The sequence below is a fragment of the Dermacentor albipictus genome, unplaced genomic scaffold, assembly GCF_038994185.2.
Source record: "Dermacentor albipictus isolate Rhodes 1998 colony unplaced genomic scaffold, USDA_Dalb.pri_finalv2 scaffold_23, whole genome shotgun sequence".
Classification (NCBI taxonomy): Eukaryota; Metazoa; Arthropoda; class Arachnida; order Ixodida; family Ixodidae; genus Dermacentor; species Dermacentor albipictus.
The window spans coordinates 322,115-348,371 of NW_027225577.1; the positions used below are offsets into that span (position 1 = coordinate 322,115).

The 26,257-nt window shown below is 46.1% G+C and overlaps 1 protein-coding gene across 4 annotated transcripts in view; it reads right to left on the reverse strand.

Moving 5' to 3' along the window:
* Window positions 1–26,257, reverse strand: part of LOC135898911 (sodium- and chloride-dependent glycine transporter 1-like) — a 968,957-nt gene that overhangs the window by 70,077 nt on the left and 872,623 nt on the right. Inside the window, exon 1 of one of the 4 annotated variants that reach the window (XM_065428135.2) lies at window positions 6,219–6,282. The exons of the other annotated variants lie outside the window; for them this stretch is intronic. Within the exon in view, the coding sequence (XP_065284207.1) occupies window positions 6,219–6,248 (30 nt within the window). The 5' untranslated portion in view covers window positions 6,249–6,282. Of the gene's footprint in view, window positions 1–6,218; window positions 6,283–26,257 lie in introns of those variants that run through there. 4 annotated transcript variants of the gene reach the window in all.

Consider the following 26,257-nt stretch of genomic DNA (forward strand, 5'->3'; position numbering starts at 1 on the left):
AAGAAAAATTACAAAAACTTGCGCACAACGCAACATAGTGTGCTACGTGTTTGTTGCGTTACACTGCCGCACATGTGACTGCTTTTTCCGTTTCAAAGAAACGTCCGTGGTAGGTTAAAAGAAGACAAAACTAATCACAGAGGCGAACAATACCTACACTTCTGCTGGCGAGTGTATCAGCAAGCCATTAGTATTTGAGTAAGTTTAGGAGCTTGAATACTTATGTACAATTGGAAAATTCTGTCTTCAGTGAATAGCAGGATGGCTGGTTGCGTTGTGCGCAAGTTTTTTGTAAATGTCTTTCTTTTGTATCTTCGTTTTAAAGGGTGTATCGACACGTGGTTTTGTGACACACCTGGGTAGGGTTTAGGTACGGCAGGCGTAAAAATAAAAATTTCTTCGTTAAAAGTAAGCGTCTTTAGTATGTCGCTGATTCCCGCGCCTGTACCCGCCTGCCTGAAACTGACGGTGATTAGTTGTACTGGCTTTACTATTAGCAGAGCTTTACTGTCCAGCAGGTTGCATGCCGCCAGGCTACTATCAAATGGTAGTCGTTTAACGTGAGGTACCATAATCACATTCATTACCACAATAATCTGCATAATCTGACGGAATGAATGAGGCCTCCCTATTTATGATTTCCCAATTTGCCTGTTCTGTGCCTGTGATGTCCACCCCGTGAACTTCGCAAATTCTCTCGTCTCGTAACTAATCGGTTCCCTGTACCCATTGACCGCCTTTTGTTCACTATAATTCTGTTACTCTGATGCTACTCTGGGTGGGCCTCTCATTTTCCCTTTATTAATTACTGTGATATGCGACTACTTATAGGTCCTGCACATTACATGTCCTGTCCAAGCTCACCTCTCCACTACTCTCACTGGAAGATATGAATTTTTGTGGTCGTTCATTTGTATTCAACGGTCTCGAACTTGAAAGACAGACATTAGCGTTATGGGTTATTGCGCTCGAATAACTGATGTGCATACGAAGACGTCCTAAAATAAACAGACCACTACTGCTTAAAACGCCAATAGTCCTTCGCGCGCAAACTTGCTCTGTCGTTCGTGCGGTTCGGTTACTTAGACGCAAAACATCTCCTTACATTTTTTCGCACGTGCTTGTCTTCTTTTTAATCGTTCTGCATTTGGAACTTCGTAATCTGAGGGAAAACATCGAATTTCAGCTGTAATAGCCCGTTGTTGTGAAATTATAATCCTCTTGCCTCTCCCCCAGTGCAGGGTAGCCAACCGGAGATAATCTCGGGTTAACCTCCCTGTCTTTCTTTTGCCTTTCTCTCTCTCTCTCTCTATAACAGTAAAGTAAAGGTCAACACACTGCTGGTAAATTCCCTCTTTGTTTCTGACTCACGCGGACCATAGACAAACGTGAGACGTTTTAGCAAGCGACCTACTTCATGCTAGCGTATGTTACAGTGTTGCAAAACACCTACGTTATACCTAATATTTGCTCAAAAGCTTTTGCGACAATTTTAGCGAATTTGCAGCAACAGTTCGCGGAAATTTAGAGAATCTTACGTCTTACTTCAGCTACAGGCTTATAAAAATTGTGGCAGCATTGACCAGCACTGGCCCAGCAACTGTTCGTCTATTAGACATCCAGAAAAAGTGTAGGAGTTTCACGTTTTGCTCATTCACTTATCTGCTTGGCCTAGCGTATACTCCGACAAAATGACCATGCATGTATTCAAGTAAATTAATTTTAATACAACAGCAGTTAAGTGCTCTAAACTGGCGTTTGCCTTGTGCGTCGGAACGCTCACTCAGTTATGCTGACGACGGCCGCTGTCTAAACTGACATCAATTTGTCATCCTGAACTTGATCCTTAATCTCACTATTACCGTAGGGCGAAGAACAGGAGATATTTCTCCGCAACCGGGACTCGAACTCATGTCAACGCAGGAATTTGCGCTAGGTAACCGGGCCTTTCCTCACAGACTCTGAGACCAGTGGATACATTGCACGTATTTCGGAGACCACAAACAGTCAATACCGTAGCCAACAAAGATGAGTTTCTTCGCCCAGCCTAGAAGTTGTTTTTGACAAGATGCTGGTATGTCGACGTGAAATTCTTCGTGTCCGTGCTCGTGAAAACGGCATCGGTTGCACAGGCGCACATCTGCCTCAAGCATGGCACACAACCGCTATAGAAGATGCACCAAAAGTCACGTCACTGGTGGTGAACAACGGGGTTTGTTACAGAGTTGCTCACATGATTCAGAGCCACCAGGTGCCCCATATATACCAACACTGTAAATGTACAATAAAAAAACAGGGCATCAGTGGTAGACGACGTGTGGGCCTCCGAGTTGGATAATTCCGAACCAGGAACTTCAAAACGACACACCGAGCCTGAAAAGCAACACGCCAGCAACACACAACTGCTTCATCATTGACACACTAGCACCGAATTCCAAAAATAGTATGCTGAAACTTTATATCGCAACGGCATTTCATATGGCACGCTACCGATACGTTGGAATTGGACGTTGTTCCATACCCAATGATAAAATAATGAAGCTGGACACCCTCGAACGAACAAGATTATCGGAAGCCTTCGGCCAAGCAGACGCGTACACAAGGTTTCGTAAAGCTAAAAAATTGAAACTACACAACACTGGTGTACTTGTTTATGTGGAATCAGAAATTAGCCAAATCTGTGCATGTATATTTAGTTCCACAACGGGCATTACTATTCCATACCGAAAGAAAGTTGCGTACATCACAGAGATTAAGTCTCACACCTCAGAAAAGAACACTAAGGATGCCTTTTCGTGGAGGCGTGTACATCGAGACTACAGTCGCTCACTGGTGTCTTTAAACTTCAGGAGCTACAGCAATGTGTACGGGTCGCTTTCTGAGTTTGTGATGCTTGTGGCCATGGTCCAAGGACCCTTGCCACGGTGAGTAACCTTAAGTCCAGGTGACGTAAAGTGGCAAAGTGTCGAAGGCCGTGGTCGTCGTAGCGCGGACAGATGCAGAGAAGATGTTCGTTAGACTCCGCAAACCGAAAGTGTCGCAGGGAGGCGTTCCACCCATCGCATTGAGGAATTAGTAGGCTTTCGGTGAACGTCACACGGAGCCACAAGCGACACAAAAATGTTGCATCCCGGTGTTAGCTCCAGCTGCACGGTATGATCGAAAATTTCCAGGCAACAGCTAGAGACACGGAGAAAGAGAGAGAGCGAGAGAGAGATAAATGAAAGGCAGGAAGGTTAACCAGGATAGAACCTGGTTGGCTACCCTACACCGGGGGAAGGAAAAAAGGGAGGGAAAGATTAAGAGAACAGAGACATGGGGGGAGTTCCAGTGGCATTACAAGTTAGGTAGGTAGGTAGATAGGTAGGTTGTTCTGGCTGGTCGGACTCGGTGTACGTGTATGTTAGCGGGTTGGACGATCGCTGTCAATCAAATTACTCGTGCATGCATTCGCGTTGCAAATTAGGCTAACAGAAACAAAACAAAAAACAAGAAAACCAAGAAATGAGAATGAAAAGTAAGGATCTAAATTTCTATTTGTTGCTTGATAATTTCGTTGTTTATAAGCAAGATAATCGCGAGGCTGCTGTTCTCGCTCTCGGAATCAACCCGCTAAATGTATAGGACAGGAAATGAAGAGCAGAACGAAGCTTCAGTTGTTCGCCGAGCTTTTTCTGCGCAGGGAACCACGCATGTTTGCAGAAAAATGCGAACGAAATGGCACAAGTATGAGGTTTATGCAGGAGGCGCACTTTTGCCAAAGGACGTTAACACGGAACAACGCTTAGTGGTGGCGGATCTTTTTTTTTTTCTTACCGAAGTTGATGGGCAAGGACGAGCAACTGGAAGCTTTCTGGGGTCACCTAAGTGCGGGGCGTTCGTGCTCCGTGCACGCACGTGCGCCAGCAAACCGCTACTAACCCCGCGGGAGCGAAATGGTCTGTACTGTGTTGGTCTATAAAATAAAGGGAATCACTGTAACGGTTCACCAAAGGAATATATTTTAAACATTCACCTAAAGGTATATCAGGGCAAACGCCATTAAGCAGCTATGAGGGTCGCCGGACACGGCACGAGCAATTTAGTGTTGGCAGAAGGACGTTCTATGGCGGATTCGTTATTTAACGCTCGTTCCGGTACACCCAGAATAAGCCACTTATAGCCGGTTCAAGTCGAAGCAACCGCGAATAAATACTGTTGGAACTCTGCTGGGGTACGTGGGCAGTGTGTGTGTGCGTGTGCGTGTGTGTGTGCTTGCACGCGCACGCGCGCGCGTGCGTGCGTGCGTGATCTCAACGGAAAATGGCAAGAGAAAAGTACAGCCACGTCACTGCCTCAAAACAAGTCTACTTGCTCAAACAACGCTTCCTTCGCTATAGACAAAACACATTCGCCAGTACAGCGACCAACCGCCTCTACGCAGCGAGCGAGGGAACAGGCGCGCAGTTTCCGTTCAAACCTTGGGGCCAGTGATAGGGTTAAACAAGCACGCTCGCCGCCAAACGCTGCGCCGGCGTCGTCCCTGCCAGCTCTTCAAGTGCGTCCGCTACTCCCTCCCACTGCCTCCCACACTTCCCCCTCCGCAGAGCGGGCGCCCCCTCAAAACACGGCGCGTCGTCGGCGTCCGTTACCTCTGCCGCTGCGCCGGTGGCCGTTGGCGCACATCTCGTACGCGAGGGGAGGTGCTGACGTCAAGCATGACGTCTAAAAGGGGGTGTTCCACTCGTCTTTCTTCCCGCAGGGAGCTCCGTTACCCTCGTTTCTTTCATTTTTTTTTTCGATAGAGCAAAGAAATGAGGAGGAGGGCGTGGAGCGCGGAAGCATCGAGAAAGGGTAACCGGCAAGCGATGTTCCTCCCGGGGGTCACGAGGGAAAAAAAGGCAGCGAAGAAAGGAGGGAAAAAGGAGTTGCGCCGGTTCGAACCGCGCAGCGAAGCAGACCGCGTAGGAGCAGCCAATGAGGTGGCCAGCGTCTGCTAGCGTCGCCGCTGACCTTCCCGTCGCGGGAAAAAGTCGGTCGCGAGGGAGCGCTTCAGACGGTCGCCGAGTGGAGCGGCCATGCGCCGATCAGAGAACGCCCGCACGGAGTGGCGTTACAGCGCTGACAACATGCCGTCGCCCTTCCAGAGAATGTGTGGTATACTAGCGAGAGTTTCTGTCATTACTATTTAATTTCGTTCTCCAAACGCTGCTTGGTCCTTAGGTCGCCTCGTTAAAAGGTTGTAGCTACTAAGTGTTTATTACTGTATATATCATAATCATCACCAGCACCTGTAGTAACATGTCAAGCGAACAGCCAGACTAGCATCTTCAGTATGTATCATTACAGCTTGTCTCTCCCTCTCTCTCTCCCAATAAAAATGATCAAACGATCGCAAGCAATCCGGATGAAGTGCAAGCATCTAGACTGCGTAGCCTGTCTTCCTACTATAACAGCGTCTTTTTTACACGGATCCCTGCCATATTCTTCACATCGAAGCTGGGATGTTTACGCTTGTTTATAGTTTTGCTTCCCTAGCTAATGAGTAACTTCATTGCATTGTTAACGATAAGTTTCCTTCCATAGAAGCAAGCGACCACTCCAACGATAACATTGGACGAGACCGGTCCTGCAGCCGCTGGAAATCGTTATTGGAAAAATAATTATTTTAAATTTCCTTTACTTAAATTTGTTTTCAATATAGAGCTTATCTAGCGCCGATACAAAACGCGAACACGGTCGAGGCTCTCTTCGGGGGAAATGACGCATATCGGCCGCGAACTTGGGAGCAATTTAAAGCTTTCGTGATTGTGATTTAAAAGTCTGCGCGGTGCGCTTACGCGAGGAATCGCGTAAAGGTTTGGTCCCTGCATTTCGAATACACAATTCGCAGTCAGCGCCTGTCCTGTCAACGGTTGTATTCCATCTGTGTTTAATCGCTGTAATCACCAACTGCGCGGCCAACACGTCCATATGAAAACGGCCTGTTCGAGAATATTTTAGGCATACTTGTACTGTGTGGCAGTGAAACACTACGTTCCTGGCCAGTTTCATTACCTAAATGGGCCGCCTATTCAGATTAAAACACCGCTTCTCGCGCCTTCTAACAATCCACGCGCGAGCCGCGCATTCGCATCCATATCTCGACAGCACGAAAGTGGCGTTGCTCCATACAGCCGCGCGTATTCCGCGCCTCTTATCAACTGTTGGCGCGGCGCGGAGGTTAGGTACACGCTTACCTGCTGCAGCCCCAGGTTAGATTCCTCCATAAAGGTAACGGCGCGGACAAAACGACGACGTAGTGAAATGACACAGGACGAGCGCTGACTCGCAACTAAGTTTACTGAAACACACACACCGAGGAGTATAAGCGGACACAGGCGATCACGTGGCCAAAGGAAGGAGCGCACAACCAGGCCACGTGGATACAGGGCATCTGTTACCGTATCGAGTTATCTAGGTAAATTGATTCCTGCTGAGAAAGCGTATTCTTTGGTGTGTGTGTGTGTGTGTGTGTGTGTGTGCGTGCGTGCGTGCGTGCGTGCGTGCGTGCGTGCGTGTGTGTGTGTGTGTGTGTGTGTGTGTGTGCGCGCGCGTGCGTGCGTGCGTGCGTGTGTGTGTGCGTGTGTGTGTGTGTGTGTGTGTGTGTGTGTGTGTGTGTGTGTGTGTGTGTGTGTGTGTGTGTGTGTGTGTGTGTGTGTGTGTGTGTGTGTGTGTGTGTGTGTGTGTTTCAATAAACTTAGTTGTGAGTCAGTGTGAGTCGGCGCTCGCGTCCTGTGTCCTTTCACTGCGACTCGCCCAACTTTCCACTTTGATTCCTCGTACGGGATAAATGTTCCTAGTTGTTGTTACGTAATCATCGTATCGAGGCTAAATTGCCAGACAAAAGTTGTGTAGGGTAGGCAAACAAATGCTCTTGCGTTTATAAGTGCCCAGGAACCTATAGAGTTTTTATTACCACGTAGCTGAAGTTTGTAGAAGCTGTTCTCAAATTAGTCGTTTTAGTTTAGTTATCCATTAGAACGAAGCCCCCACTGATAACTACCACGACCAAGAGAGGGCGCCCCAACATTGGCATCGACGGGTCTTCAGCTGTGAAATTAAGGAGTTCCTGCCACGGCGAGGCAATACACCTGAATGTTGTTCGCTGACCTAACTCACAAGTACCTCTACAGGAATAGTCTTCAAAGTTTCATAACTTGAAAACAATATGTTCGAGCTGCTTCCATCGTCTTACGGGATGCGCGCAGCGTGCGGTCTGGACGGTTTCGGAAAAGCAGTACGGACGTACTCGCACTTACGATCGTATGTGCGAGTTTCGCATGACATATGTGGCCTCAACAGGCGCGATAGGGCATGTCTACACCCAATTTGCCTAAACGCGGCCAAAACAATGTATTTTCTATTTAATGTGAAACAGACCACTTCAAAGAACGGCCTTAATGTCCTCACTTAACCTCCACCAACTGTCATCATTCGTACTAAGTCACGTCCTTGGCCAATAGAATCGCGCTGCCTGTGCATCTCACTAAAAAAAGGCACTTTTGTGTTTCCTTAGAGACATTGGTCTCAATGAGACTCTTTAGTCGAGCGTTGTGCTTGGTGTATGTTGCGTATCTTTGTAATTAACTGTGCACACGATTTCGTTTCTCATCCTATCCAACTGGAATAGCATGCTAGGCATGCTGCCTGGCAAACGCCTCCAAAATCCATTAAATTTCTCCATTTCTCTCGATCGTAAGGCAACCTTGATTCAAGGTGTAATTTAACGAAGCACCTAACTGCTCCTACACCCTTAGGGTCAAATTATACAACGTCACAATGGATCGTCGCTCTACTCAGTGTCATGTTTCATTTACAAGTTTATGTTGTTTTTTTAAATATCGCAGAACTGTGGCTTAGCAACACGCGCGACAGGAAAAAGTTGACAACTTGCTAGATGCTGTGTCAAGATAAGTGACAGTGGATGATGAAGGCTACATGGCCATGAAATTGAAATTTGTTCTTCGACAACGGTACAACAAATACGTTTGGTCCCGCTGATAGGTATTACATTTGCGTTACATACGTTAAGCTAAATCATTCACGAAGTCTGTACATAAGGAAGACGCGCGAGTAGAGATGAACTATCACTCTGGATATATTGCTCTGGATATATTGCCAGCTCTAAGAAATAAAATGAAATTGATTTATGTGTTGGGAGTTAGGTACGGCTGGGACTTATTGTACTGGAAGCGATGACATTGGTTAAAAAAAATAATAAGCCAACCTGCTCAATCACTGACTTCATGAAGGATATCAATTATAAGCATTTCTTGTGGCAGGGTACTGAAATATCTCTCAGTCACTAATATAAAATAGAAAATATCCAAACTAATTTCATTCATTTAAACTGAGAGATTGATTTTCTCTTTTTCACCAAGAGAACGCAGGAAGGGTTCCATGTGTCACATTCAAAGCAGGCCACATTTAAACTCTATTTCGTTTGGATGACGAACATTGGGCTTCCACAAGCAGCAACCTCTGAGGGTCTCTGGTTTGGACGATCAATCCTGCGCAGTCCATCAGGAAGCACCTTGAATCCAAGTCATCTAACTTTAGTAGAATTAATCTTCCATACGAATACGATCAGCCTCAACACCCTTATTATAGCTTACATGTTACTAAGTGCGTGTCGAATTAGAGGTGCTGAATCAATCGCTCGTGCCTCGTACATCAGGTAAAATATTTCAGCTGCGTTATTAGTTGTCATGCCCAACAGTTAAGTAACTTCGGAGACCGTTTTTTCGTCGCGCTGACTATAGGCGACTGAAGCAATACCGTCGACAATGACATTTACAAGAAACATTTACCATGTTATAGCGTACAGAGCAGACCGCCAAACTACCATAAAGGGGCTACTTGTCGTTTATAATAATGAATGCGTGGTGATGACTGTATGGCGACGAACTACATGACGACGACGATATGATAGCAGCGGAATAATCGCGAATGAATGAGAACAGCGTGATTACGATGGAACGAAAAAGAAGAATGGCTTCGATGGAACGACGAAGGCAGTATGAAGACGATGGCATGAAACCGTAGGGTGACGATGGTACCCTACGTTACCCTACGTTACCCTATGGTACCATCGTACCATGACGATGGTACGATGACAGCATGACCACGACGTTAAGATGACAATTGGACGACGACGACTGTATGACGAAGATGGCGTGGCGACGATTGCATGACCCGAGTCGGACGTCGAAGCTGGAATGAAGATGGAATGATGGTGGAGCGACTACGGCGGCATCACGTGCACGAGCACAAATCTAAGGGCCCAAGCAAGTAGACAACCTGGGTCACTGGATCGACATAAGAGGCTATAGACATGAATAGTGCCTGAAGCAGGCAAAGAATGGTAATGACATTAAACGAGTGGTGCAGACAATGTTTCGTGAAAAGTGCCGAAAATTCGTAACGTGAATTTTGCAAAGTCGCTCTTTACATTACGTGCTTTCGCAAAATCATATTTTATGAGAAATATTAGACATACGATGGAATATATTGAGCTTGCTAAGTGTCACGCCTATGTCCTTGATATACAATATCGGAGAGGAACCAGCAGCTTCGTAGCTAACCTTCTCACGCGCAGTTATCGGGAGTGACAATCACTAGTTTTGACAGTGTAAAAAATACCCTTTTGCTTGCCGATAGATCGGTCATTAGACTTACATACACGAAATCGATACGGCCTTCTTCACGTCATGCCTGATACGGTGATACGTAGTCCAAGTTATTCATGCATACATCTAAGTAAATTGTGGTCCTTCATTGAAGTTTATTTCGCTTTTTTTATCAAATTGTTTGTAAGAATGTGCGAAATGTCAAGGTTGGCAGTGACATTGCACGATATTGCTACTATTCTTTCGTAATGGACGCGTTGTTAAAATGCATTCAAAAAGATTGTTTCACCGCTGAACGATATTCATTCAAACAATGGCAGGAGCAACGAATAAGTCTGAACAGTTCAATTGCACTTTTAATGAGGTGTAAGTTGGAACCATTTAATGGCATCTTTAATGAGGTAATTTTTAATCCAGCGAGAAAGGTGACATAAGATAGAAGAAAACAACGAGGACGCATGCGTTTTATCTTTCACGTCAGACCTGCTGTTTGTTTCGACTCAGCCGAAATACACCATCTGGTCAACTGTTCAACGGGTCAACTCGACCTCACCGATTAACAAAGATCGTTCTTCTTACAAGAACAACGTTATTGAATCGCGACAGGCATAAAGGCTTTGAGACTCCTGAAGTACGAATGCGGTCTTGAAGAGTTAAAGAAGAGAGGACATGGCTCATCGCTGAAAAATAAATAAAGGCGATGACAACCGTAGGTGAACTTACATACGAAGGCGAGACGTCGATCTCATTGGCGAACGACTTGAGAAGGACGAAACCGCGGACGGTGGCGGGCGACGTCAACGAACATCGGGCAACCATGTGCTTCGGTGTCGACATCGTGAACTTTAGGAGCGGATCGGAGATCGAATCCGCTCGCTGGCGCTTGCAGTCATCTAGTACTCTCCAAAATGGCGAGCGACGGCCTTAACCTAACCAAAAACCGAAGCTCTCACGCCGGAGGCCTCGATCGTCAGGCCCCAGCGGGAGAAGAAACGAGGCAGCGGCGCCTTGACGAAATCTCGGCGCCGGCGCGTGGCGGCTGAGACCCATTGGTATTTACAAACAAAATGAGCGCGTCACTCTTGCGTCACCACGGATGGAGTACCACGTGACTGTCGGTGCGCCGCGGAGAGAGGACACCATGGAGGACACAGTGTGCCCGCTAGCGCCATCTACGATTATGTAGGGAACGAAAGAAATGGGCAAAGGAGGGTGAGAAGGAAAGCAGGGAGACCGAGAGAAAGGGCAGAGGAACGGAATGGGGAAGGTAGATGGGACACAAAGAAGGGCGTGGCGAGAGCGCAGCTCAGGCTCCGGGAAAGGGGGCAGCAGCATGCCACCGCGGCCACCGCGACAGCGTGGAGCGGTACGTATCGACCTGATTGATCTCGAAAGGAAAAATAAACCAAGCGTGATAAAGAAACAATCCATAGATTTTCGGTGGTAACGACGAGGGGGCAGGGGGTACAGAGAGAGAGAGAGAGATGAGAAAACGAGGGACAAAGAATAAGCAAGCCGAAGGGCGACGCTAACGCCTACGCAGTTCTTTCTTCGCTGTGGTGCAGCGTTAAGAAAGATGAGCGTGAAGCGAAAGACGTTGAGCAAGGCAGAGGTGTACGGGCTTTACGGTCATCATGGGACACGCAGAATGAAGGCCTCGAAAAAAAGACGAGCACCGGCGCTCGCCGCGCGAAATGAATGCAGAGCGTGGAGCACCAGAACGTGGCGCAGACATCTGCGCGATCAATAGCGTGAATGAAACGGCTTGGAGGAGCGCTGTGTGGGGGAGTACCGCGCTTCGGACCGCGGCGACAGCTTGTTCGTTCAGGTACCTGCTGCCGAAACTTAGAATTAATTTGTCAAACTGGCATTTCGGCCGCTCGGCTTCAGTCGTCTGCAACGGTGTCACATTACGTGTACGTAACCTGTAAGTGCGTGAATTGGAGGAAAAAAGCAAATGGAGCAGTCAATGCTGACAAAATGTTTCGTCACCTGTATGCTTTTACCTTACACACATACAGTCGAACCCGTTCACAAAGAACACCTCTATAACAAAACGACATTTATAACGAAGGATTGATTATGTCCCGGCCGAATTGTCATCTTTCATGTGTACTGTGAACGCTTCTGCAACTAAGACCAACCTCGCTAGCCCTAATGGCAGCGCTAGCGACACACGTGACGAGCGTGCACATGTCTCTGAGTGTTATACAGTCCTGCTGTACTGCTTCAGGAGTCGCTCAATTCGGACGCTTGTTCTTGTAACACAACAGTGTATGTGGCGGCTAAGGAATACGTCACCGTTGATGACGACGTGATGATATTGTCGTAACTGAGATCCCACGACGTCTCAAAGCGTTCTCGGGGGAACGTACGAGAACGTCAACGGAGGCAAGAGTGATGAAGAGCCCGTAAGCGGAGGAGTAATATGGATAGCAAGGAAGTGGATAGCTGCATTCAACGATCTGAAGCTTTACGTGGCATTACTCCCGCATTTCACCGCGGAGCATGCCATGGACCTCGGTGCCGTGAGGTCGGCTGCAGTCGGAAATTCCGCCAGACGAAGTGCGTGAAAAAAAAAAAAAGCAGTTAGCTTCACTAAGTTCATCTTGAATTCATGAAATAAAGTTGTTTTCTTTTTTTTTGTATAATGGGTCAAGCGTGCTCTATTCTGAGATGTACAGTGCATGATTTCTAGGACGAAGTGACCTGTATTACGAAGGATTTTAGAGGACCCAGGCGGTTAGATATAAAGGCTTTCGACTGTACGAACACACGTTATACAATATATATATATATATATATATATATATATATATATATATATATATAGACTGAACTATATATATAGTTCAGTCTTTTCGTTAGCCGAGCATACTTCACTGCCAGATTTGACGGAGGCATATACAACGGCATTCGATGTGAGCGCTACAGTGGAGCGGTTGTCATGCGATGCCGGTGAAAAACGATCAAGATGTTTCGTTTGGTGCGCGCACTGCGCAGCAGGCAGGGATTCAGCGGAGACCGGACGTACAGCCATCGCGTCATGGTGCTTGTAGCACAAGGCGTCACTTTTGTTTTAACGTGGTGCCACTATACGTTGTCAGTCATGGCGAAAGACAAACTGCAGACTTGTGTCCCCTTTGAAAGCCTAGTTATGAAATAAATCAATAAGACCACTGCAGAAAAGAACAGAGAACACGGCTATAGCAAGCGGTGGTTTGCGGGCACGCCATTTGTAGCGGTCCCTTACACTCGATCCCCTATTATCATCCACCTTTCATGGCCGGTTGACCCCACATAACGCTAGCGGAGCGTCGCTCTGACCAATGACGAAGCGCAAAAATAACAAAACGGAATAGCACGGGAGAAAGTATGGCTACGAAATCGCCACCCAGGTTTTCATTGTGCAGCCGGATGGACATCGTGAGTTTTTCTTCTTGCGAAGTTGACATGCGCAGCCGACGCTTAGGATTAAACGACTGGCTTATATTTTCAGCGCCAAATGTTGCAGTCCGTTATGATCATGAGCTAATAAATGAGACCGCACATTGGACGCGAGGTGCACAGGAGTCGCCATAAGATGCGATAACATAAATCTCGGAAAACTCATCTGCATAATCTAGAATTTTTTTTTTTCGGAAAATCGTACATAAAAGTTATTGGCCAATCTGATAACAATATCTGTAATCTGCAGTACTGCTCTTGCCCTCAGTGTAAGCGTTTGAAAAATGACGTTTAAGAAATAGCGACAAGTAAACAAAAGCGTATGGATTTCATGGCGATCGTTGACAGCGGCGTGCACCGCCACATCCATCTAAGTTATTGCAGCGGCAGTGAGTGATAGGCAGCAATTGCATATTTTGGATTGCACAGAACCATGAACATGTGCTGGTGCTCTAGACAAATCGGTGTAGAGCTCAGCAGACCGCTTGTGTCACCAGTATTTAATACCTGCGTTCATTCCCTGAATGCTACTGTGCCCTCAAATGTTTTTATTTGATAGCGCAAAATATAATTCAAGCGCTATATTTTACATGCAGCTGGATTTCCCTGGGAAAGCAGTTCTCTTGCGCGAGATTCACATACTGTATGTAATGCTTCGTCAGAATAGCATTTTTTGGCCCCGAAAATGAGCTACAGCATCACTGAAAGTCTTGAAAATAACTATCTGTGGACGGATTCCACAAAGAGATTTAACTTAGTTACCCGTTAGCTATGAAAGGAAAAGTTCGCCTAAATCAGAAAGTGTCGCCAGAGGAAGAGAGAGAGAAACAGCAAGAGGCAGGAGGGTTACCCAGATGCACGTCCGGTTTGCTACCCTGCACTGAGGGGAGGGATATATAGAGACGAAAAGAGAGGGAAGAGAAGAGAGAGAGAGAGAGTGCCATTGGCACGCACACTTGATAGGGCGCATCTAGAGTTATCTAAGAGCTATGATAGCTTTTCGCTACTTTGAGGTGGGTGTCACGTTTACCTTTCTTTCAATGAAATATATTTACGGAGAGGTTGGTGCCTATGTGTGGCGCCGACTACTCCCCTTCTCTTACATAATAGTTATCGTCGGAAAGTCGTCAACAATCGCCAAACTGGACAAATAAGTACATGAACGAACTTTCACGAACTAAGTCTCAGTACTGCAATACAAATAAATGTTCGCACAACAGAAGTGTTTACATTGCATAAATACTCCCAAAACCGAAGTGTTCACACCCAACATGTGAGTTCACACAGTATAAGTGTTCACAAAACCAAGGTGTTCACATAGAAGATGTATAGGGCACTTGAATGCCGCACTCTGAATACAATACAAATGCTACATGAACACAATGACACAACGAACATGTATTTAAGACTGTCTTTTAATAATCACGATTTGAGTAAGAACTATTGTATGACTTAGTATTTTTGTGATATTTTTTATTCTTCCAAAAAATGCACTAAGGCGCGCTTTCGTGAAACCTCTTCAACCTTAAAGATTTACTCATAATCCTCATCACTGAAAACATATATACCTGCTCCTAGCTACGCGACATTTGGCTGCCACAGTGCAGAAGCTCTCTATACACCGTTTTTTCGTAGGCGCCGCCATATTGTGAACGCAGTGGCGCCGCCTATGAGCAGAGCCAAACTTGCTTGAGTGAAAGCGGTGTTCTGCATGGCAGGTATACGCTTGGCGGTAGGTTCTGGCATTTGTTTTCGCGGTCGCGCGGTCTATTTAGCATGACGTGCGTCTTCTACGTGGTAAACGGTTCTGTGAGACGTGCTGAAGTGGTTTAAGGCGTCATGGCCGGAGTTTCTGCTGGCGTTGAGGTGGTCGGAGCACGCAGCGCGATGAGTGCGCGCATATTTGAGCCTGCAATCAGCCTCGGAGGTAAACTGTGTATTTCTGAATGTTCCATTCACTAATATGACCTTATTGCAGTATTATCCTCTATTTCTAAGCTGCGGTTTAGGAGCCATGAAACATACGCGACGATCGTAACAGCGTGGGTACCGTTCTGCTACGATAGGAGCTGTAATGTTACGCTATGCCAAGCGTTATAACTGTTCGCTGCAGGTTACATTGCGTGACTACTTGGTTCGATGGATGAGGTTTCTGCCCCTTAATAAAATAGTTTTAGGAAGTAATAGCAGCATACCTTACAGTCTGAATTAAGCTTCTCCAACAAAGGGACTGTTTAAGAAGTGCGCGAGCGTCCTAAGCAGTAGTAGGTGCTGGATTACAGATATCTTTGTTCTATATACCTCATGGTCCAAGCATACGGCGTCAGCGGTTATGTATCTATAAACGTTGCGCGGCGTGACTATGCGAAGTCGTATTGCGTCGTTAGCCCGTTTTCTCTTGCTTTTTCGAGAAAGAGGACGATAACCGATTTTTTTTTCGGTTGTGTTCGTTCCGTTCTCTACGACGCACTCACACATATTACGGAAATTGTGTCCTCAAAAATAGCCATCGTATTCTTTTTATGCCATCCCTCTCGTATATTATGGCTGTATACAGGCCAAAAAGGCAATGCCGGAGCGCACAGCTTACACTTGTATCGTGCTGGTTCACCAAACGCAGTGATCGCTGTGTTGAGCAGCGCCATCGGCCTCATGCAGGACGGCTAGTGTAGACATATAGTAATTTCAAGCCTACTAGACTAGAAATGAGCGAGAACGATGCCGGTGCATCACAAATATTTGATAGTGCCTGCCGCTTAGATGTTTCGTGGTTGCCTTAGGTTGGCCGTGCACGAGCATGCGCTCTTATGCTTTGTTTTACTCCCTGCGCCGAGCAATCAGGCAGTGAGCTGATTTATCATTTAATGCTGGTAATACAGGGACACCGGCTTTCTTTGTTTAATTAAAACCGATATAACCAAGATAGTTCACAACACGTACACACACCGCGACTGATAATGTGCGTACACCACGGCTGATAAAGCGCGTCACATTTTTGCGCCCCCAAGACATAGCGTAGTTACCGACGCACCGAAAGGCTGCCCTGACGACCGCATATGAACGGACACGGCGTAAATTTCACAAAGTACGATCTAAAACATCTTGAAATCGTTCCGCAGCACCCAGCAGCAATACTTTCAAGCAGCACCGCGCCGGATCGCCCAAGCCAGAGAGGAGGAAAGGCTCTCCACGCCCTATCCTCCTCCCCCGATGAAAAGGTCTATAGACACAACAAAACTTAATAAAGTAGGTGAAGTGATGCGTCGAAATGATGTTTTCGCTTTTTCAAAGGAATGTTTTCGCCTTCTCCCTCCTCCCTCACACACACATACGCACAGACGCACACACACACTTTCCATTGGGTCAGAAGAAGGAAACATTTGTGAACGCGCCGGTTATCGCTCTCGCCTTATTCACTTTGCACACCTGACAACCGAGATTTCCGTTTATGATGTCTGACGATTTGCAGACACATGCAAGTCACTCGAGCATCTATCGATTATTCCTGCGGTATAGCTACCAGACAGTAAGGGTATCGCAGCTAAGGTTAGCCAAGCTTAATAACATAAAACAAAAGAAAAGAAAGAAGGAAAAGGAAAACGAAAGAAAACTGGTGCAACATACGTTCTCTTCCGGCGCGCAAATAATTTTTGTCTACTAATTACTTGACGTTCGAAAAGCTGGTTAGGGAAACTAAGGAAACAACAGCTTGGCTAACCTTAGCCGGGCCACCATATGTATGAAGATTGCCGGAAGAAAAACTGGCCACGAAAGCAAAACAAGTCCCCGCCTCTTGACCTTGGCTGCAGTGCGCGTTGCCTCCCTTTCATTTCGAGCCCATTCTCTACCTTAGCCGACGAGTCAGCAGCCGTTCTGATTGCGTCCACTTGTGAGCGCGGCTTTCCGCGTTTCCGTGTCGGGTGCGGCGTATGTGCGGCTTCAACGGAATGCGCCGGCTCCGACGCGAGGTGCACAACGCCGTCTTCGCATACCAGTCTCATTGCAACGCGACAATGCCGCCGATACCAGCGGCGTTCCATGGCCCACGACAAACCGAAATGCTTTTCACCAAGCAGCCATCAAGCTCTCTTACGCGTTCGACTTGACGTGGGACCGAAAAAGGCCGGGGCTCGCACACCCGCCTCGAAGGAATTGTCTTGAAATCGCGTGATTTTATGTACAATACGCCTATGTATTGCTGGTTTCGCTGCGCTGACCGACTACAAGCGATTCGTGATGCTTTAAGCCATTGCGACCGTCCTAACGACATCAATAAATGTTTACATCAGGCTTCGCACTTTGAGCAACAACGTATACTTCAGCCATGAACCGTAGCGCCACCTGTGATTCCCGCGCTAAGAAGGTGATCTTAATCCGTGTCAAGGAGCTGCTTTCATTTTGTATGCTGTGTTACGTGTGGGCTAAGTGTCACATATCCTGCCTTTATCATTCCTTTTGTCGTCGTGTTCACCTGAACGAGAATCCTAGTCGTGCCACCAGAAATACCTCTTCAATTTTCACTAAAGAACCTCTCTTTCTCTCTCGCTCTGTCATGGTGCGCTGAGAAGGCACATGTTAAAGCGGAACTTCCTTTGCCAATGCGCGCGCGCATGTGTGTTTGTGTGCGTATGTCTGTGCGTGTGTGTGTGCGTGTGTGTGTATCGGCAAATTCGCTGACCGATGAAGTAGGGCAAGTAAGCGCAGCTTTATTCGGCATTATAAAAAATTACTAAATAAAACCATTATATATAATGTCAGCTCAGAGGTATCTTTAAAGCACACCTACGTATTTGTGGAAACTCGCCTAATATTAGGCGGAATATTTGATTTATTTGTTTGTTTGATTTAGCCATTCGGCATGTTTTACCGGGCGTGTACACATTCTTGGCCAATCATCCTGACTGGGTACATGTCACCGTTACTCAAGAGGTACATAATCTCTAAATGCAGGTAGAGAGAGAGAGAATGAAGAGGAAAGGCAGGGAGGTTAGATATATGTGGTACTTCCCTGCTCATAGACTTGACATCACCCTTATGCCCTCGGCAGGCATCATACGTCGCGTTCGTCGTGCTGATCGTGATTTGTCTGGGGTCCATTTTTTCTTGAGGAAAATAAAAACTGGGGTGCTATGCAGGATGCGTCGAGTTTCTCGTTCACCCGAGTTTTGCCCGAGTTTGCTCGACGGCAGTCAGTGAACGGAGATAGCGCGGAACGGGCCGAAGGTGCAGGCAAAAAAATATGTAGACAAGAAGTCGCGTATGACAACATGAGCGCACCCTGCGCGGCACGCTGCTTCCACGTTTCAAGCGCAGAAGGCTGCACAACGAAACGCGCCAGCGCCGCGTATTGTTATCAACGGATTATCGCAACTTCGCGATACCGTGACTGCCCCGCTGTCTGTCAGCACACTTGCCGTGAGCCGTTTGCCACGCCTTTCCCGGGCGCGTCAAGGGCGTGCCTCATCTTTCGGGCGCTATCTATCTATCCTCCATCGAATGCGAACGGGGTACATGCGGCGCATTCTTGCACCTACACTTTCACTCAAACGAATACGTTAAAATACGACAAATAAATAACGCACATTTTTATTTCTTTAGGTATCTGTTTTTCGTTTTCAATGCTAGAAATTTGTGATGACAAACGGAGATTGAGCAAATTATTAAATTTTGCACTTCTTGCCGTGAGTGGCGACAGGGAGGCGAAAGCTTAGAAGCGGTACATTGAAGCGGGTCGCACGCACGAGGGCGTTCATACGTAGATAAGTCGCCTAGGGGCGCTGCAGTGCTATTCTCAATAAAGTCGGTCATGATCCATGGAGGGTCATGGCCACTCTTTCTCTATTAGGAGAATAGAAACGCAGCGCCGCGGTACGGCTGTTCATCGCAGGCGCTTCACTAGGCTTTAAGGCCCCCGCTTTACCGACTAAAAACGATACAACAGCTGTCGCTGTAAAATGGCGGTATGTTATTTTAGAGTGCGTAGTGACGCAGTTCAGTGAAAATGTACCAGTTTATCTTTGTGCGCGAAGCCTCTGCGATACATTGCGAAACGTGCGTGCTTTCCCAGCGACAGAATTCATCGCTTGTCATCGCTTGCCCAGTGAAGGCGCCTCTGAGCGCATGTACGCAGTATATGAGTGTGTTGTGCAGTCGAAGGTGCTTGCGGATTACCTCTGCTGGAGCCAGCAGCGATCGCAGATGGATATCGTAACGACACCGCAGCACTCGCATTTTGGCAGGTGAGGGCTCTTGTGTGCATTTATGAAATCAGATTTCGAACGGAGAGAGGTGTTGGAACTGTTGAGTGCGCAGTGCTTGTGATGAAGAAATGCCATTGCACTGGGCCTAGAAGAGCGAGTGATTCTCGGACGCTGATCGTGTTCACGACGTTGTGGCTCCGTTTCATCACCGATGACAGAGCAGCCATCTGAAACGACTGCTGCAATAAGCACTCTTCAGCATCGTCGTCCCCCTCGACGCCTCGACGCCTTGCAAGCACCTACAGTGACGTGCCGATAATTATTTACTGTGCGCTACGCGCCGCAATGCAGGCAGTGAAACCGTGTTGTGCGGCGATCTCAGCCCGAGAGGATGTATGCCAGCGACAGTCAACGCTTTGTTTTCGATAGTGGTGCTCAATACATCACCGATGACAGTGCGTTGTGCGTGTTTTATGTCGGCGGTCAAGATTGTTGATGCCTCTCAGCTCGACACCGCGTCGCTGTTGCCGGAAGATAAGTTGGGCGTGGCCCAACTGTAGTGGGTGCGCGCGCAATAGTTACATGCCTCGCGCGGGGCGTGACCTCTGGTTTTGATTGACAGGCGAACTCGTGCTAAACTCGTACATCGCGAAACCCCCTCCGAGTTCAACTCGGGAACATGGCGGCGGCAGCAGCAGCCTGTTTCATTGCATCCAGCGGCAGCAAGCGTCAGTATGACCGTCCGGACCCGTTCACCTGCATGACCGACGGGGAGTTTCAGCGTCATTTTCGCCTGTCGAAGACATCAGTGTGCTGGCTGTGTGACGAACTAGGCGAAGACTCTCGTCTGCGGAGACAGCGTGGCGGGCTTCATTCGCTCACCGTCGTAGAGCAAGTCATCTGTGCCCTCCGTTTCTACGGGACTGGGAGTTTTCAGGGAAGCGTCGGCGCCGAGCGTTACACCGGACGCCATCAAACTACTGTTAGCCACTGTGTCAGAGATGTGTATGACGCGCTTATCGATGCGGCAGTGCGTAAGCGGTGGCTAGCTTTCCAGAATACTGCGGCGGAGCGGGCATATATAAAAGAATGCTTCCCACTTCGTGGGAACATTACGAACGTAGTCGGGTGTGTCGACGGAACGTACGTAGGAATTAAGGCGCCTTCAATGTCAGCGTTACTGTGATTAACAGACTTTTTCGCTGGTTGATCACTTTTTGTCGATTGTTCTACTTATCTGTCAGGGTGCCTTCCAAATGGCTCACTTTCGTGGGAAATGGGTTAAGTATAAATAGATAAATGGATATCACTAATTGTGTGAAGTAACCTATGAATCCTAATCTGATAAACAACTTGGGGTTCTTCATTGGTGAAGTTACTAAGTACGCACAATGCTGAATTTTGGTCATGCGTAATCTATCGGCCGCACTATGAAACAGCGAGGCATTGCACAATTTGTTGCAGCGCGAGATGTGGATGTTGCGCCAAGCCGGTTGTGCCTATGCATTTGTGGCGAAATGAAAATGCATTGAGAATCTTAGTGTGTTGGCTTGCATGAAGAAAATACTTCAGATTGTTTGCTCTGTTCACTGTCGATGCATGTGCCAGAGGTTCAGTGCATCTTCTTTTTTTGGGGGGGGCGGCGTTATTCTGGATGGATAAATTGTATATTTTCGTCTCATAATGGGGCTCTAATTCTTAAGCATTAGAACAATGCACATCCGATACTCTGCAGAACTCTCTGTACGTGAAGATGTCATGAACCACCAAGGCATTATTACATATCGGGAGAAATGTGGTGCAGATGCCAATGAAAAGTGGGTCTTTAACCTACCATGATAAAAATAAAACTTGCAGAGCAAATTGACCATTTGTACAGGTTTAGAGCAACGATTACACAAAACGTGATATGCCCAAACGAGTAAACACTTGCCGCATTGCCAAAGTAGGCTGAGCGACATGCAGCATATATTGGCATTGAACATGTCTCGTAACTGTTATTTTTATTGTAAGCCCTCGCTGTCACACCTTTCCCTCCAGCACTCCCTTTACTGAAACGTGGCACTGTCTTTCCATTGGTGTCATGATGATAATGGTAACGGCAGCAGCAAGGCTGGTTAATGCTTGCCTCTTTGATTCCTGTGAGTTTACTGGTATAGAATATGGCACGTTCATACATACAGCTGTGCTGCAAAATTTAACATTTGTGATTTTTCGGAGAACTAATTTGTGTTGGGAAATTTCAAAGATGTGCACCATTGTGGCCTAATAACTAGAGCATTGGTGTGGTTGAAGACGGTGTATTGGTATAGAAGCTTGAAGTTTAATTGCACAACAATTCGACGGGACACAAAGAGAAATACACACAGCAGAATGCTTTGCTGTGTGTGTTACACTTCTTTGTGTGCCATTGAATTGTTGTGCGATCCAACTTAAAATAGAGCATTGGGCTTCTTTGGTGCAGGACCGAGGAAGTGTGAGCTATTCGACAACATGCCAGTGCCTTGCCACACAATTATGGAAGTCGGAAGGTTTGCAAACAAAGCTTTGCTTTCAAATCCAACTGCTCATGTAATACAAGCGCTGATTGAAAGAACCATCACACAAAAATAATGGTGAAATCAATGGCCTGTGAAAAGTGTAATTTGTATATAGACACTGTTGACATAATAGGTGCCATACCGGTGCCATAATAGGTGCCATACCGGCCTCAAAATTGTACTGGACAGAGCAGTTTGTTTCCTATGTGAAGCTCGACCTTCCATTACATGCTGTGCAAATAACCAAGCTCAGTTTGTTTTGACGTGCTACACAACATTCAGTGTAATCTGTTTTTGATTCTAAAGAAGTGCCAAACACCACCTCTTTTTCAAGGACGTCATGGGAATATTTGGCGAGACCTTTTTCAGCCCCTCATAATGGAAGCGTGGTCAGCCAGCTTTGCTTGGATGCCTTTATAGATTTCTGCTCCTGATCATTGTGTGCTATCAAATTGCAGAAGTCTATGCAACTGGTGCAAGGCATTACGTGTTTCTATAGTCGGATACAACTTTAGGAGGCTGCGGAATCTGCACTTTAAGGCAGGTGGACACAAGCCTGCACCAATGGGCACGCACTCGAGACTGATATTGTGCCGCCAGACAGACTAATATTGCTCATTGGAGAGAGACTGTTTCTTTAGACGTGTAGGCAATCGGCTGCTGCGCTTTGGTCATCTGGGTGGGGCCTCTCCTGTCTTCTGAAGTTTTATCCGACTGTAAAGGATGCTGCTTTTCATACAACACAAAAGGACAAAGTGTACAATTATTTGGCCTATGAAATGGATACATCAGAAGTGTGCTATGCAAGGGCTTAAGATGTGTGAAATATGGTACATGCAATTATGAGACAATGTTAAAGAATATGTGGTATCGAACATGCATGTAATGGCACATTTGAATCGGGGAGTGTTGCAGTCATATGCACAGTCTATAGGTGATAGCATTATTAAGCTCCTGCTGTTTCCTTTCTTCATTGTGAATTACACACACCATTCATCTTGTGGCTAATGAACACGCACTGTATTCTTGCACATAGAAAGAACAAACAGCATGACGACGTGTATGCTGCATTAGTGTATTTTTTATTTACATGGTCCAAGAGTGGCACAGGTTGTCTTACGTTTTTGCCTATTTTGAAGGGACACAAAGTGCATGTTATAAGTCTCCTAATATGCACAGCACAATGTTTACTGCAATAATTTTATTCATGTTCTTGAATAATAAACAAAATATTAAACTGAAAGCTCCTCTATAAGGTGCCTTCTGTGGGCTCGACAGGACAGCAGTGAGGGCACCGATACTACTGTTGCGGAGCAGCCCTCTGGACCTTTGCCACACTCTCAAGTGCACGTGCCTGGCGCTCGCCTACTGCCACCAGGCGATTGAGTGGCTCCAGCAGCAGAATGTTTTGCTGCAAAAAAGTGTATTGGAATGAATCAGCCACATACAAACCATTATTTACAAAGAAAAATGCTCGTTGCACTATTAGTACTAAGTGCCCTTAAATGTGGAAGCCTCTAGTGTAGTATGCTTAGTAAAACAATGCGTTGGGACAACATTGTTTTATTTTTCAAAACTGGGGTTTTCTTTTTCACAGCCAATTGTCATGTTGATTAGTGTGCCAGCAGCTGAGGTGGCCCTGCACCTTCACAAGTCTCTACTGTCAGCACCACAAACCTATTTTTGTTCGCTGCAAAACAAATGCCTCACCCTACAATCCCGTCTTATACGAGCTGATTGCATCCTATGCCTACAAACATCATATTCTTGTCCCATTACGCAATTTTCTACCATCGTTGGCTGTAGTTCTCTCTCCTTGACATTCATTCTGTAATGCTTATGTAATCACCTGATATGAATTGGCAACAAGTGATCGAATACGTGCATGGCCTGCCTGCCGATTCCTTTCTTTTTTAATCTCAACTAGCATATCAGTTGCCACGGTTTACTACGCCACTGTCTTCCTGCCTTAATGCTATCTGCAACAATTTTTGTTACTTCGCTTTCTACACAGTCCTTGACATCTCAAGCTTCTTTGTTAACCTCCAGGTTTATGTCCCATATTGCATAACCGGTGGAATGCAATGATTCTAGACTTTTTTCAAGGATATCGGTAACGTGGCGATCACGATTCGGTAATGCCTTCCATCTGCTGTTCAACCCATAAAATTTTTGTCTAAGTTTCCTCCTTTATATCAGTACCTGCTATTGATATTTCACCTGGATAAAGATACTCCATAAATTCCATAAATTCTGCGGGCTTAATGTCACTCATGAATTTCTGTTGCCTCGCCAAGTTAGTGAAGGTTACCTTCATCTATTCCATATTTTCGCGGGCCCACTTGCACGTAAAAGCACGAACACTCATTGGTTATCACTGCCTTCTTTAAACTGCTGGACATTCAGTTCGTTACTACGAAAGTGACTTAATCCGTGCACTCTTATTATGCTAAATATGAAACAGTAGAAATATACTTATCTGCAGTTTGTCGAAGTCTCCTTCACTGTGTTGGTAGCGAGATCCATCGTCGGTGCCACCTCGTCGCATCGTAGCTATATAGGATGTCTACCTTTTGCCCACACTATGTAATGTTCGTGACGCTCGCAGTCACGCAGAGTGGAGGAACTCAGCGCACTCGCAGAAGCAGCACCGGACAAGTTGTTTCTTCAGCACTTCGTCGTGAACAGTAGGTGCGCGTTGCGATCTGTAAAATCGCCGAAGCTATTGGCAGTCTTACCGGGTGCACGGGAAGATTGCCTACGGAGGAACAGAACTATTCAAGAAATAGTGGCCTTCGTCGAGCTTGATCACTACGTCGCGCACTGCAAGCTCGTTGTACGGGTTTGTTTACACTGGGCCTCTCTGATGCTTAGCCGCCATGCTTGCCCGGTGAATGGATGTGATGACGCCACTACAGCGCTCCCTCATGGTATAATGCGAAGCGTACTAAATTACAAATTAGTCTAAGACGCATTCAGTGCACATCTCGTAAGCTTCAAAATGCTTCTAAACCACGTTAAAGTAACTAATAATATTGTACTAAATGCATTTGTTTTACAACTTGCTTCTGCATGTAATGCACTCGGTGGAACGACAAACAAGTGAAAGAAGGCACGACCATGCACCCACGGTATGATCACGTGAGCCCCAGTTTGTCGACCGCCCAGAAGGCAACGCCCAAGGAATGATAGCCAGCCAGAGTGAATCTAGATAAACCAATGAAACTGGAGGCTTGTCGAAAGATAAACTGTGTCTCGGTACCATTCGTGCTTTCATCTTGGGGTGTCGCCAGAGCTCGTGAAGATCCCGAGTTTCGCCAAACTCGACGCATCCTGCATAGCACCCCTGATTCTTATTCTGATAGCGCTGCGTAGATGTTGAAGCTATGAAAGTTGACCTAGTCTGTTCATTGTGGATGAACAGGGCAAGGGAAACACGTACACACGAAAAAAAAAAGAACAAGGCAAAAAGACAAGTATAGACGTCGTGCGGTACGTATCTGCCTAATTTGGTGTTTAGGCTCGTAAGCGCTGTAATACATGCACATAAAAAAAATGCATGAGATTAGCGTTGTGATCTTTGCGTTGGATAAACATAAATATTGCTTGAGGTTGTCTGTTGCCTCGGACAAAACTAAACAGAATTGTACGCATCGCCGCTATTTGTGTAGGAGTTTAGGATGCAGTTTACCTAGAGCTTCGCTTCGCATATAAATTCCAACACGAGCGTCAAATCTGCATGCATATATATATATATATATATATATATATATATATATATATATATATATATATATATACATATATATATATATATATATATATATATATATATATATATATATATATATATATATATATATATATATATATATATATATATATATATATATATCTGTGGTACTTGTTTGTGCCGACGTCTCACGCCTTGTGCACGCCTGATTTGGTGTTTACGTTTCAGCATAGCTTGTGGGCGGTGTATTGTATAAACATAAACACTTGATAGAACACTGTGCGGCGAAGCAATATTTTCGACATAGGCGTAAATAACTAAACCATTCGACACAAATGAAGCTCATGACTGCAGAGGGTAGGTATTAGTGAAAACACCCGTGTACTTAGATTTAGGTGCACGTTGAAGAACCCCAGGTGGTCAAAATTTCCGGAGTCCCCTACTACGGCATGCCTCATAATCAGAAAGTGGTTTTGGCACGTAAAACTCCATAAGTTAATTTTAATTTTTAGGTATTAGTGACAAGAAACGCAAAAAAAAACATTTTTGCCAACGCTTTGTAGCACCTTGTTCCTGGGACGACGCCTTCGCGTTGAAGTTAGGAATCTCACACATTATATTAACATCTATGCTTTATCACCAGCGGACGCGAGATATGTGTGTCAAGTTAAGAGCAATTGGGAATCA